The sequence below is a fragment of the Notechis scutatus genome, chromosome 13 (genome assembly GCF_049901735.1).
Source record: "Notechis scutatus isolate UNSWTSFEM ecotype Mainland chromosome 13, rNotScu1.2, whole genome shotgun sequence".
NCBI lineage: Eukaryota > Metazoa > Chordata > Lepidosauria > Squamata > Elapidae > Notechis > Notechis scutatus.
In genome coordinates, this window is record NC_142021.1 from 10,093,535 (window position 1) to 10,106,509 (window position 12,975).

Here is a 12,975-nt window from a genome sequence, read left to right on the forward strand (position 1 = left end):
GCAACCATTGTAAATGTGAGCTGGTTGCCAAGTGCCTGGATTGTGATCATGTGACAGTGGGGAACGTTGTGACAGTCAAAGGTTACTTTTTTCAGTGCCATCATAACTTCAAACAATCCCTCCCTGCCTTCGTTCTCACCTGCCTGCTTGCCTGCCTGCCTGCCTGCCTGCCTGCCTGCCTTCCTAGGAAAATGTGTATCTATGACTGGGGGCAGTGCTGGCCAGGACATCTGATCACTTGGAACTGTGCCATTAGCAGGCTGGGTGATGTGGTTTTGTTTCAACTTCAAGCAAGGAACAAGCTAGGATCAAAATCCACATGCAGTTCTGCAGTGCCATCTAGTGGCAGACCGCGGCATTTATTGTATTGCAACGCTAGTTTGGAGGGTAGAAAGCACACCGGGTGCTGGGGGATTCTGGGATTTGAAGTCCACACCTCTTTTAAGCTACTGAGTTTGAGGAACATTGTTCTAAACGACTGGTTATAAATGCACGACAATTGCCAAGCACCTAAATGATGATCACACGAGCGTGCAGATGTTACGACAGTAGTAAGTGCGAGGACCTAACTTGAGTCACTAAACATACGGTTGTCAGGTTAACTTACAACAGTTCATTTAGTGACCATTCAAGTTTACCATGGCACTGAAAAAAGGACTTACGACTGTTTTTCACAGTTACGACCTTTGCAGCATTCCCATGGCCACTGGTTCATTGTTACGACCGTTGCAGAGTCCCGGGGTCACTGGATCACCTTTTGTGACCTTCCAACGTGCAAAGCCAGATTCACTTAACAATTGGATTTCTAATTTATCAACTGCGGTGATTCGCTTAACAACCCAGGCAAGAAAAGTCATAAAACGGGGGCAAAAAAAACCTCACTCAAGCAATGTCTCACTTAACAAGAGAAATTGGGGACTCCATGGCAGTCATAAGTCGAGGACTACCTGTACTCCCAATGGCTCTTACCTCCATATAACCAATTTGCTGATCCAGTCTCTCTGCTTTCCCAGATGGGTACAGTAGCCGCGACCGCCTGTCTCCAGAGATCTACGAAGAATCAGAAACTGACCCCGGAGCAGAAGAGATGACAACGCGGATCTTTGTCGCCCTCTTTGATTATGACCCACTGACCATGTCTCCAAACCCTGATGCAACCGAAGAGCTTCCCTTTAAAGAAGGGCAAATTATCAAGGTAGGGTTGATTTACGGATTAACAGAGTTGGAAGGGACCTTGTAGGTCATCTAATCCAATACCCCCACCCACCCAAGCAGGAGACCCTACACCATTTCTGACCGATGGGCAGTCCAATCTCTTCTTGAAAGCCTCCAGGGATGAAGCTCCCACAACTTCCAAAGGCAACTTCTGTTCCATGGGTTGATTGTTCTCACTGTCAGAAAGTTTCTCCTTATTTCCAGGTTTAATCCTTCCTGGATCAGTTTCCATCTGTTATTCCTTGTCTGAACTTCAGGTGCCTTGGAAAACAGCTTGACCCCCTCCTCCTCTCTGTGGCAGCCCCTCAAATATTGGAAGGCTGCTCTCCTGTCTCCCCTGGTCCTTCTCGTCTCTAGACCAGCCATGCCTAGTTCCTGCAACTGTTCTTCGTATGTTTTAGTCTCCAGCCCCTTGATAATCTTAGATAGATTCAGTATAACAGACTTGGAAGGGACTTTGTAGGTCATCTAGTCCAATCCCCTGCCCAAGCAGGAGACCCTGCACCATTTCTGACAGATGGCTCCAGTGACGAAGCTCCCACAACTTCCAAAGGCAACTTCTGTTCCATGGGTTGGTTGCTCTCACTGCCAGAAAATTCCTCCTTATTTCCAGGATGAATCTCTCCCCATTCAGTTTCCACCCATTCTTCCTTGTCTTGTCTGATTCACGTAACTGTGGCAAGAAAGGTCATAAAATGGGGGCAAGACTCACTTGACTGTCTTGCTTAGCAACGGAAATGTGGGGCTCGATTGTGGTCATAAGTTGAGGACTTACATGATAGATGATAGCTACATTTAATTTTTTATTTTATTTATTTATTTTGTCGAGCATGTATTAGATAACAGATACAAGTATAAACATGATTGTGAATATATAATTGGTTGCCTTCTCCCCTCTTTGGAAGAGCTTTAGAGCTCCCGCTGCCTTAAGAAAGTTCAAAACATTCTCAATCCTGGGAACCCTTCTCATCCTGGGAACCATCTCATCCTGGGAACCCTTTTTTTTTTTTAACTATTACCATCAGGCAGATGGTACAGAATAATAAAAACAAGGACAAATAGGCTGAAAAATAGCTCCTATCCCAGGGCAGTAACTCTATTGAATTCTGCTGTATGGTGCAATATTCATGCAATATCAGGGGTTTTCCATTCAATGTATAGAATGTGAAGGATGTGTGTTTGTGTTTATTTTCATAGTCATAATGTACACCGAAGATGGTATTTAATTTTGTTGTATGAGGTGCAATGACAATAAAGTAGTAAACTAAACTAAACTAAACATGAAATGGATACGAATAAAAAGGGAGCATTAGGACAGGGACGATAGGCACGATTGGTGCGCTTATGCACACCCCTTACAGACCTCTTAGGAAAGGGGTGAGGTCAACAGTAGACAGTCTAAAGTTAAAGTTTTTGGGGTTTGGGGAAGAAACCACAGAGTCAGGTAGAATATTCCAGACATGGACCACTCTGTTGCTGAAGTCGTATTTCTTGCAGTTGAGTTTGGAGCGGTATACCCTGAGTTTGTATCTACTGTGTGCTCGTGTATTGTTGAGGTTGAAGCTGAAGTAGTCATTGGCAAGTAGGACATCGTAGTAGATAATTTTCTGTACTACGCTTAGGTCGGACCGACGGTGGTGTAGTTCTAGGTTGTCTAAGCCTAAAATTTCAAGTCTGGTGGCATAAGGTATGCATCACGATGAACCTTTGCAAATTCTAACCGGTGGTTCTTTTGCATTCTTTTCTGTGTCGTACCTCTTTTCTACGTCTAAGGTTTATGGGGACAAAGATGCTGACGGGTTTTATCGGGGGGAAACTTGTGCGAGGCTGGGCCTTATTCCTTGCAACATGGTTTCTGAAATCCAAGCAGACGACCAAGAAATGATGGACCACCTTCTGAAGCAAGGGTTCCTCCCTATGAACACCCCAATTGAGAAACTTGGTAAGCATCGGCCTTGTGGACATGCATGGAACTGGTGGCTTGACCGCCAGTTGTCCTTGGGACAGTTATTTCCACGGTTGGGAAAGGTTCTCCACCTTTGAGATCAGGCCTCTTCTAAGTTGCATTCCCACGTGTTTAACTAGGACACTTCGTTGCTTGGAAAGCACTAAGATCATAGACAAGGGGCTCGCTCTGTAACACCACATCAACAATAAAGCAATAAATAACATCCATATTGAAGGGCTACAACACTCCCACCAACACTGATAGAGTGAGCCGCTTGTATATAAACGGAGAGCAAACCCTTCTCCTAGCACTGATGATGTTACCTAGTTGGGTCATGAAATGTCAAGGAAACAACCAAGCTCAGAGGACACCGAGGACCACACAGTCCTCTTCCTCCTTCTCCTCTTCCTAGTGAACCTACTACTACTACTGCTCCTCCTTCTTTCCTTCCTTCCTTCCTTCCTTCCTTCCTTCCTTCCTTCCTTCCTTCCTTCCTTCCTTCCTTCCTTCCTTCCTTCCTCCCTCCCTCCCTCCCTCCCTCCCTCCCTCCCTCCCTTCTTTCTAACACTGATAATGTTGCCTAGTTGGGTCATGAAACATCTGAAAGGAAACAACCAAGCTCAGAGGATACCGAGGACCACATAGTCTTCTTCCTCCTTCTCCTGCTCCTACTACTGCTCCTCCTTCCTTCCTCCTTTCCTCTCTCCCTCCCTTTCTTCTTCATTCCTCCTCCTCTTCTCCTCCTCCATTTCACCAACTCCACTCTCTTCTAACAGTGATAATGTTGCCTAGTTGGGTCTTGAAATGTCTGCAAGGAAACAACCAAGCTTAGAGAGCAAGGACACCACAGTCCTCCTCCTCCTCTTCCCCTTCCTCCTCTCCTCTCCTTCCTTCCTTCCTTCCTTTCCTCCTCTTCCTCTTTTTCTTCCTCTCCCTCCTCCATTCCACAAACCCCACTCCCTTCTAGCATTGATGAAGTTCCCTATTTGGGTAATGAAACATCAGCAAGAAAACAACCAAGCCCATAACCACCCAAGGATGCTACAAATTAATGGCCTGTTGTACACTTAAGGACAGTTGCAATTGCTTTCTCTCTTTGGGTTGGAACAGAAAGAAACCGAAGAAGCAGCCGTCTGCCTGGGTCAACCACAAGAAGAATGGTTGCGTTGTATGACTACGACCCAAGAGAAAGCTCTCCTAATGTTGATGTGGAGGTATTGTGGTCATGGACACAAACCCAGAACATTTTGTTTATAATTAAAAAAAAAAACCAATGGGAAATGGGGCTACAGCATCCAATTAGGGGACAAAACAGGTGGGTTGAAAATTATGGCGTGGGTTCCGGATCTGTCCAGAAACTTTTTCCTGGACCACTGGCTACTTAGAAGATAGAATCATGGGGCTGGCCTGGAAGGGATCTCGGAGGTCTTCTAGTCCACCTCCCCGCCAGAGGTGGTATTCAGCAGGTTCTGACCAGTTGTGGAGAACCTGTAGCGGAAATTTTGAGTACTTCGAAGAACCGGCAAAACCCACCTCTGACTGGCCCCGCCCCTGTCTATTCTCCACCTCCCATTGAGTCCCAGCTGATCGGCTGGGTCTCCTTTGGTTGCCCTGCACAAGAGAACAGAGCTGGAAAGCAGGTTAGTGAGGTGGGGAGGGAAGGGGGATTTTGCAGTATCCTTCCCCTGCCGCGCCCACCAAGCCACGCCATTCCCACAGAACCGGTAGTAAAAAAAATTTGAATCCCACCACTTCTCCCCATTCAAGGTAGGAGACCTTACACCATCCCAATCAAATGGTTGTCCGGTCTAATTTTTAAATGTGGGAGTGGGGTCCTCAGAGCAAAAGATTTGAGAAACACTGGAATAAGAGGTGTGAAAGTAATGGGTTTATTTTTTTATTAATCGTTTCTGCAGGCTGAGCTCACATTTTGTACTGGCGACATCATTACTGTCTTTGGAGAAATTGATGAAGATGGTTTTTATTATGTAAGTGCTTTATTTATGCTCTTCCCCTGGTTTGTATTAATGGTGGGGGGAAAGCCTTTTGGTTGACAAGCAGGAACCTGAAGACAGGATGTCACCCAAGATGGATGGTGGGTCAAGAATGAGCTTTAGTCTTGTTGTTGTTTTCTTGACTCCCTTAAACTAGTGTCCTTCAACTCTTGGCCATGGAGAGAAGAATCTGCTTTACCTTTCAAGGTCGACCTTGCCATAATTGAAATCAGTGCATTGGGGGAACTTCTAAAGCAGCATTTTCCAAGCTTGAGGACCTGAAGATAGGTGGACCTCAACTCCCAGAAGTCCCCAGCCAGCTGTGATTGAGATTGAGAACTTTAAAATAGGGGGACTTCCAGAATTCCCCCAGCAGGTCATGATTCAGATTGAGAACTCCAGATTAGCGTTTCTCAAGCTTGAGAACTTTAGGACAGGTGGACTTCAACTCCCAGAATTCTCCAGCCAGCCATGATCAAGAAGACCGAGAGTCCTAGATCAATGTGTTTCTCAAGCTTGAGAACTTGAAAGTTAGGCGGGCAGAAATTGATGGAGTTAAAACTGACCACTTTGATTAAAGAAAAGAACATAAGTTACTTTTGTTTCCATATGGAGACAGCTTCTGAACTTCGTGCTTGATGTGGAGAAAAACAAAACTTTGACTTTGAGATTTATTGATTTGTAGATCTTTATAGAAATGGCTTGTTATTTTATTACAGAAAAGCAAAAACTTGTGATTTGATGCTCATGCCTTATTTTACTGTAACAGAAGTAGCTGGAGGTCAACGCTACTTTTTCTTTCTTTCTTATCTTTCCTCACTTCTCCTTCCCTGTCCCCTTCCCACTGCTCTCCTATTTACTTTTTTGTATTTTATATTACTCTATAACTCAATAGAAATGTTAGCTTGGAGAACTTGAAAGTTAGGTGGTCTAAGTCTGCCAGAGCCCACCAGTAGTTGAATTCCACCATTCTGGAAATCTGCCTATCTTGAAGTCACCATGGTTGAGAAATGGTGTTCTAGAGCAGGGGTATCAAACTTGATTTCATTGAGGACCACATCAGGGTTGTGTTTGGCTGGGGGGGAGGGACATGGCCAGGGGTGTGTGGCCAACTCAACATCACTCACATTGTGTTGGGGGCACCTGTGGGGGCCAAGTGCTAAGGCATCCCCTTCCTTCCTTCCTTCCTCCCTCCCTCCCTCCCACCTTCCTTCCTTCCTTCCTTCCTTCCTTCCTTCCTTCCTTCCTTCCTTCCTTCCTCCCGCCCACCTTCCTTCCTTCCTTCCTCCCTCCCTCCCTCCCTCCCGCCCACCTTCCTTCCTTCCTTCCTTCCTTCCTTCCTTCCTTCCTTCCTTCCTTCCTTCCTTCCTTCCTTCCTCCCGCCCACCTTCCTTCCTTCCTTCCTTTCCTTCCTTCCCCTTCCCACCTTCCTTCCTTCCTTCCTTCCTTCCTTTTCCTTCCTTTCCTTCCTTCCTTCCTTCCTTCCTTCCTTCCTTCCTTCCCGCCCACCTTCCTTCCTTCCTTTCCTTCCTTCCTTCCTTCCTTCCTTCCTTCCTTCCTTCCTTCCTTCCTTCTTTCCTTTCTACTTTCTCCCTCCCTTCAGCCCTCTTGCTTCTCCTCCTCTCTCTTTAACTCCATCCATCCGTCCATCCATCCATCCATCCATCCATCCTATTTCCTTTCTACTTTCTCCCTCCTTTCAGCTCTCTTGCTTCTTTTCTTTTCTCTCTTTAACTTCCTTCCTTCTTCCTTTTCTTTTTCCTTCCCTCTTTCCTCCTCCTTTCTTCTTCCTTCCCCTCTTTCCTTATTTTTCCTTCCTTGCTCTCTTCCCATCTTTTTCTTCGTCTTTCCTCTTTCTCTTCCTCCTTCCCTGTCCCTTCTTGCCTGTTCAAAATGCAAACGGGGAAACATTTCTCCTTTGGTTTTGCTTTTTAGTTTGTTTTTTAGTTTGTTTTGCTAGCCCTCTGCCAGCGAAAATGGAGCTGGCTCCGTTTTGCTGACAGAGGAACCACCGGTCAGTCCTTCACTGTTTCCAGGGCAACCCTGCGGGCCAGATTCTAAGCGACCTTGAGTTTGACATCCCTGTTCTAGGAGCTCATGATGATGATGAAGCTCCCACAACTTCCAAAGGCAACTGTTCCGTGGGTTGATTGCTCTGACTGTCAGAAAATTCCTCCTTATTTCTAGGTTGAACCTCTCCTTGTTCATTTCCCACCCATTATTCCTTGTCTGGCCTTCGGGTGGCTTGGAAAATAGCTTGACCCCCCTCCTCTCTGTGGCAGCCCCTCAAATATTGCTATCCTGTCTCCCCTGGTCCTTCTCTTCACTAGACTAGCCAGGCCCAGTTCCTGCAACTGTTCATTGTATGTTTTAGTCTCCAGGCCTTTGATCATCTTAGATAGATTCAGATTAACAGAGTTGGAAGGGACCTTGTCGGTCATCTAATCCAATCCCCCCCTCACCTAAGCAGGAGACCCTACTCCATTTCTGACAAATTGGCAGTCCAGTCTCTTCTTGAAAGCCTCCAGTGATGAAGCAACCACAACTTCTGAAGGCAACTTCAGTTCCATGGGTTGATTGCTCTCACTGTCAGAAAATTCCTCCTTATTTCTAGGTTGATCAGTTTCCATTCATTGTTCCTTGTCTGGCCTTTGGGTTCCTTGGAAAATAGCTTGACCCCTTCCTCCTCTCTGTGGCATCCCCTCAGATATTGGAAGGCTGCTCTCCTGTCTCCCCTGGTTCTTCTCTTCACTGGACTAGCCATGCCCATTTCCTGTATCGTAAGTTTTAGCCTCCAGTCCCTCAATCATCCTGGTTGCTCTTCTCTGCACTCTTTCTACCACAGCTGTCTAGTCCGATATCTCAGTCAGAACAGAATAAGAATGGGAAGGGACCTTGAAGGTCATCTAATCCAACCCCCTGCCCACCCAGCAGACCCTACGCCATTTCTGACATATGGCAGTCCAGTCCCTTCTTGAAAGCTTCCAGGGATGAAGCCCCCACAACTTCCGAAGGCAACTTCATTCAGTTCCATCGGTTGATCGTTCTCACTGTCAGAAAATTCCTCCTTATTTCCAGGGTTGAATCTCTCCTTGTTTGTTCGTTCATTTTTCTTTCCATTTCCATGTTTCAGGGGGAACTGAACAACCAGATGGGTCTCGTTCCTTCAAATTTTCTTGAAGAAGTGCCTGATGATGTAGAAGTCTATTTATCTGACGCGCCCTCCCAGTACCCTCAAGATGCGCCCATACGTACAAAAGCAAAAAGGGTAAGCAAGCATTGAGAGAGAGAAAAGAGAATTAAAAAACAAAACGACACTGTTGTTTTCGCTTTGTTCCCCTTGCCGACCATTTCAGATTCTGTTTGGCTTGAACGTGTTTGTGTACATATGTATATGTATATATATATATATAGATAGATCTATTAAGAAATGCATTTTTTTTTTGAAACCAAGTTTTTAGATCGCTCTGAAGCTGGGAGATAAAAAAACAAAAAAAAATGAAACAGCTCCTCGCTCTAAACCAACTTATTCCTTCCATCAGTGATCGAGCTCATGCTAATTTAGGAGCCACTAATTTTCTATGTAGATATAGATATATTCGTTCCCCCACCTTGAGCAGTTTATATCTGTAAATTATAGATCTGCTGTAGACATTTACCTAAGACAGTAGACTTGGGGATGGATGGATGGATGGATGTAAAACTTCAGGCACTTCTTTTTTGGGAGGGAGGGGGAACACCGCCCCAAACTTCAAAATTTCAAAGCGATGTTTTGAGCTCCTGAATGATGCTCCCTTCTGAAGGGTTTCATGTGTCTTCTTCTCTCATCCTTGCAGTTTTTTTCTCTTATTATATTTTATGTGTATATATATTTATTTTATTTCTTTGCTCATCCGCTTGGGAACCAGAAGAAGAGTGTTCATTTCACACCTTAAAAAACGGGCAACATTGCCTTCACGTAAGTGTGCAACTGAAGATACCAGTGGATAACCCCGATTCCTCTAAGTTGGCCTCCTGTAATGCGAGCCACCTTGGGCCCATGATGTGGGCAGAAAAAAAAGAAATATGTTTCCAAATTCCTTAGTTCCTGGTTCCAGAAAAGCAAGGATTTCCCAATCGGATGCCTTCCAACTATGGGGGACTACAAGTCCCATCCCTTCCAGGCGACCAGCCATTGGACTGCTAGTCTAGCGGCAATAGAAGGCACCAAGTTAGAAAAGGAGAATTTCTGATTTATAAAAAAAGAAATGCAGAAACGCACCAGGGCTTAAGGCTCGTTTAACCCACCCAGGGAGAAAAACATTTCTGACTATTTGGAACATATTTCTTACTGGCCTTAATGCTTGTTTGCATAAAGAGTGCTCCCGGTGTTTTGATTCCAAAGAAAAGCTGCGTATTGCATTGTTAGCTAATTGGGGAGAATGAAAAACAACCCAACATTGTTTGCTGAGCAAGCCAGTTGTGCTAAAACAACCTGGCTGGCGGTGGGAAGAGAGGACTCGAGTTCCTTCTTTTGAAAGCACGCTACATTTCAATAACCGGTGGCCATTTTGCCTTCAAAGCAATTCTCCTGGCGTGTGGTTGCCCATCTGGTCGTGGCCGAGTTCAAACTATGTCACTTATAGAAGTGTGCTCCTTTCTCCAACATCTCAGCAGCTCTTTGGTTGACCAATGCAATAAGCTGAAAGGAAAGCGTTGCCGCTCAGATCGGTGGGCAAACACATTAATGCTCCACAGATGGTATCTTCAGGTGTATGTTGGGATTGCACTGAGAAAAAGGGTCCCTTTTGGCTTCTCCCCTCCCCCATTAGACAAGACCTTGATCGAAGATCAAAGCAAGCTTGGCACCTCCTTGGCTTAACGAACCCACTGAGATGTTCAAACAGACATAACATGAGGGAAGTTGGATGTTCTTAGGAGCTCCATTTTGGTTTTTTTCCCACCATTTTTCCTCACGGTGCTCTCCTCTTCAATGCCATTGGGCGTGTGGAGAATGCCAGCCAACTCCGAAACGTTCAACCAAAGGTCTCTCAAAGAGCTTTCTTTGATTGTGATTAAGGTCTGTTTTTGTTTGGTTTTGTCTGCTTTTCTTTTTTCCTTTCCACCAGTGTGCCATCTTCTCAAAATATGTCCTGACAGAATGCTAAAAGTTGGCAAAGGCGGGATGGGGATGCGGGGACGGATTAAGAAGCATGGAGGAAAGCAAGAATTGAGCTAGTCTGAATTCTTCGTCACCCCGGATGATTCTTCCCGGAAATGGGTTAGTCCACATAGACATATGCCACGTGTGAGTCCCCAGATCCCTCCTGAGAAGCAAGGGGATTCGGGCAAAATCCAGATCCCTCTTTTAGAATAAGTCCTTTTGTGGAGGTTGGTCTTCTAAAATAGGCAGAAGACTTCAGCTGTCTATGCTGCGACTTTTAACATATCAAGCCCAATTCAATTTACACAAGTCTTTTGACATAATCCGGGAAACAGACGGGTCTGTCACATGGCATAAAGAAGAAAAATAATCCCGCCCCTAAAAGAGGTGTGTGTGTGTTTGTGTGTTTAATGCAGTGTTTGTCAACTCTGACCACTTTAAGATGGGCGGACTTCAACTCCCAGAATTCTCCAGCCCAGCCCTGGTCTAGATCAGTTGTGGGCTCTAGAACGGTTGTGGGCTGGAGTGCTCTAGATAAGTTGTGGGCTGGAGAATTCTGGGCGTGGGAAGTCCACCTGTCTTCAACAGGCCAAGATTGAGAAACCCTGGTTTAATGAATGAAAAAAAGAAAAAAAAGCTTTCTTGTTGTCCGTTGACTGCAACCCTTCAGTAAACTTAACAAATATACCTATCAGGTTCCTCCTGAGAACACAGGTTCACCACCAAGGAGATCACCAAGCCCCACAGCCCATCTCCACTCGGGGTCACCTCTCCCAACTATGGGCTCTGGTAGCCCCAGGCGAGGCAGGGAGGTCTCTTCGAGAAAGACGAAGGGTCTCCTTTCCAAAGGGAAGAAACTTCTGAAAAGACTGGGTGCCGTGAAATGAAACTTACAATCATCTGGACATCCTCTTAAAAACCACCAGACTTTCTTTTCTTTTTAACAAAAAAAACAAAACACCCATATGCAGATCGATCTAGAAACGCTCAAAAACTAGGGATTTCAGGACCCACCGAGACCCTTTTTTATGATGACGATGATTGTCTCCAGAAACTTCTCTCTGGATTGGTCTTGCTCAGCGGGGCAATGATGCTAAAAAGAAAAGCATTTTGCTAGCATGTTTGTTTGTTTTCCTCCCCCAAACAAAAACATTTAGAGAGAAGATGGGATTAAGGAATTTAAACCTTGCAACCAACCCTAAGGGACTTTTGTTTCCTATTTCCACTTTTCCCCCCTCCTCTATTCCCAAGTTCCCTATTTCCACTTTGGCGAAACCCTTACCTGAAAGTGGAAAAACAAAGAACCCTAAAAACTTTTTTTTAACAAAAAAGAACCCTGTTTTTTGAGCCCCATGTTTCTTCACCACGTGACACGTCCATGGTCTTGAAACTCCTAGTTTGCCAGAAGCCTTGATGTTTTTGCCTTATTAAATGCACAATTAGTACTGTCTGAACTCTACAAGCGTAAACTTTCTATGTACTCTGTGTTGAACTATTAACGGTTTCATTATTCACTGAGATGCCCGTCATTTAAAAGGCGATGGGAGTCCCGATTCGTGTCCGGTATTAATTCCTGGGAGTGTGAAAATGTCGTGCAAAGGTTCATTATTATAATTTTTTTTTCAACCGTCTGTGTAAGTGCTGCTGTTCAGCTTTTCATGTAAGCTTTAAAAAAAAAAAGCAAAATTTGATTACGGCAGAAACAAAAAAATGCAGATTTAAGGTGGCCGTTGCTTGGGGTTTCCATTATTGTTGAGCTTCAAAGTGTGTTTGAGTCAAATAAGTAGAAGGAAATACGCAAAAATGTTGTGTATTATTCCTGGGCCACTGCCAGCAAGAAGTCTTTCAAATTAGAAAAGTTGAATTTTGTCACCCCTTCTTGTGACTGGAGATGAAAGATGGAGTCGCACAACCATTGTGTACGTGGAATTAAAAAAAAAAAAGATTTGGCTGTTTAAGACTTTTGTAACCATTTGTATATTCTTTTTACTGTTTATACATACTTTTCAGACTGCCTTTGTTTTATAATTGATGGAAGGTTTGTAATATGGATGATCAAAGCTTTTTCCCCATTGTGTCTTCAAAGAAATATAATGTAAATTCTTGTAAAATAATAGTGTGCTGGATTTATGTAAAGGAAAAAAAAATGGCCTAAACTTGTGGTTCAAAGTATTGTGTGGGCGTGTGCAACTGTGCATGTGTACAGTTGTTAATGTGTAAATTATTTTATATAAATAAATTTGATATTTTGTAGAAGGGTGTGGCTCCTGAATTAACCAATTAGCCATGTGTAAGCTAATTCAGACATGTTGGCTAAACATAGTTTAACCAAGAGTAGCAATTGGTTTGCCATGGGCAAAATCTCCCTTTAGTCTATGAAACTAGGTTTAATTTTAGCCTACTTCTTACATGCAAATAGTTATTACAGCGAGGATTTTAAAGTACCTAGTAAATTTGTTTTGTGTGTCTTTGAATCTTTTTTGGGGGGGTACAATTTAGCTAAAAGGAACAAGACTTTTTGCACACAGTGACTAGAGTCCTCAATTTACGACTCCCAAATTTATGTTGCCAAGTGAGAAATTTGTTGAGTGACTCTTGCCCTATTTTACAACTTTTCTTGCCACAGGAAAAAAAAACACAGCAAGGGTGACAAGGCAGGTTGTCTACTTCACCGT

At 44.3% G+C, this 12,975-nt stretch overlaps 1 protein-coding gene across 9 annotated transcripts in view; it reads left to right on the top strand.

Annotated features, from left to right (window-relative positions):
- The window catches only part of RIMBP2 (RIMS binding protein 2), a 55,065-nt gene extending 42,509 nt beyond the window's left edge, over positions 1-12,556 (top strand). For 6 of the 9 annotated variants that reach the window (XM_087942974.1, XM_087942967.1, XM_087942970.1 and 3 more), the window contains 6 exons: positions 1,014-1,195; positions 2,989-3,157; positions 4,274-4,377; positions 5,080-5,151; positions 8,291-8,425; positions 9,066-10,826. In XM_087942974.1, coding sequence (XP_087799100.1) covers positions 1,014-1,195; positions 2,989-3,157; positions 4,274-4,377; positions 5,080-5,151; positions 8,291-8,425; positions 9,066-9,092 — 689 coding nt within the window. In that variant the 3' untranslated portion in view covers positions 9,093-10,826. Of the gene's footprint in view, positions 1-1,013; positions 1,196-2,988; positions 3,158-4,273; positions 4,378-5,079; positions 5,152-8,290; positions 8,426-9,065; positions 10,827-10,995 lie in introns of those variants that run through there. The other 3 variants (XM_087942968.1, XM_087942973.1, XM_087942975.1) reach the window with 2 other exon arrangements.
- The last annotated feature ends 419 nt before the right edge of the window (positions 12,557-12,975 follow it).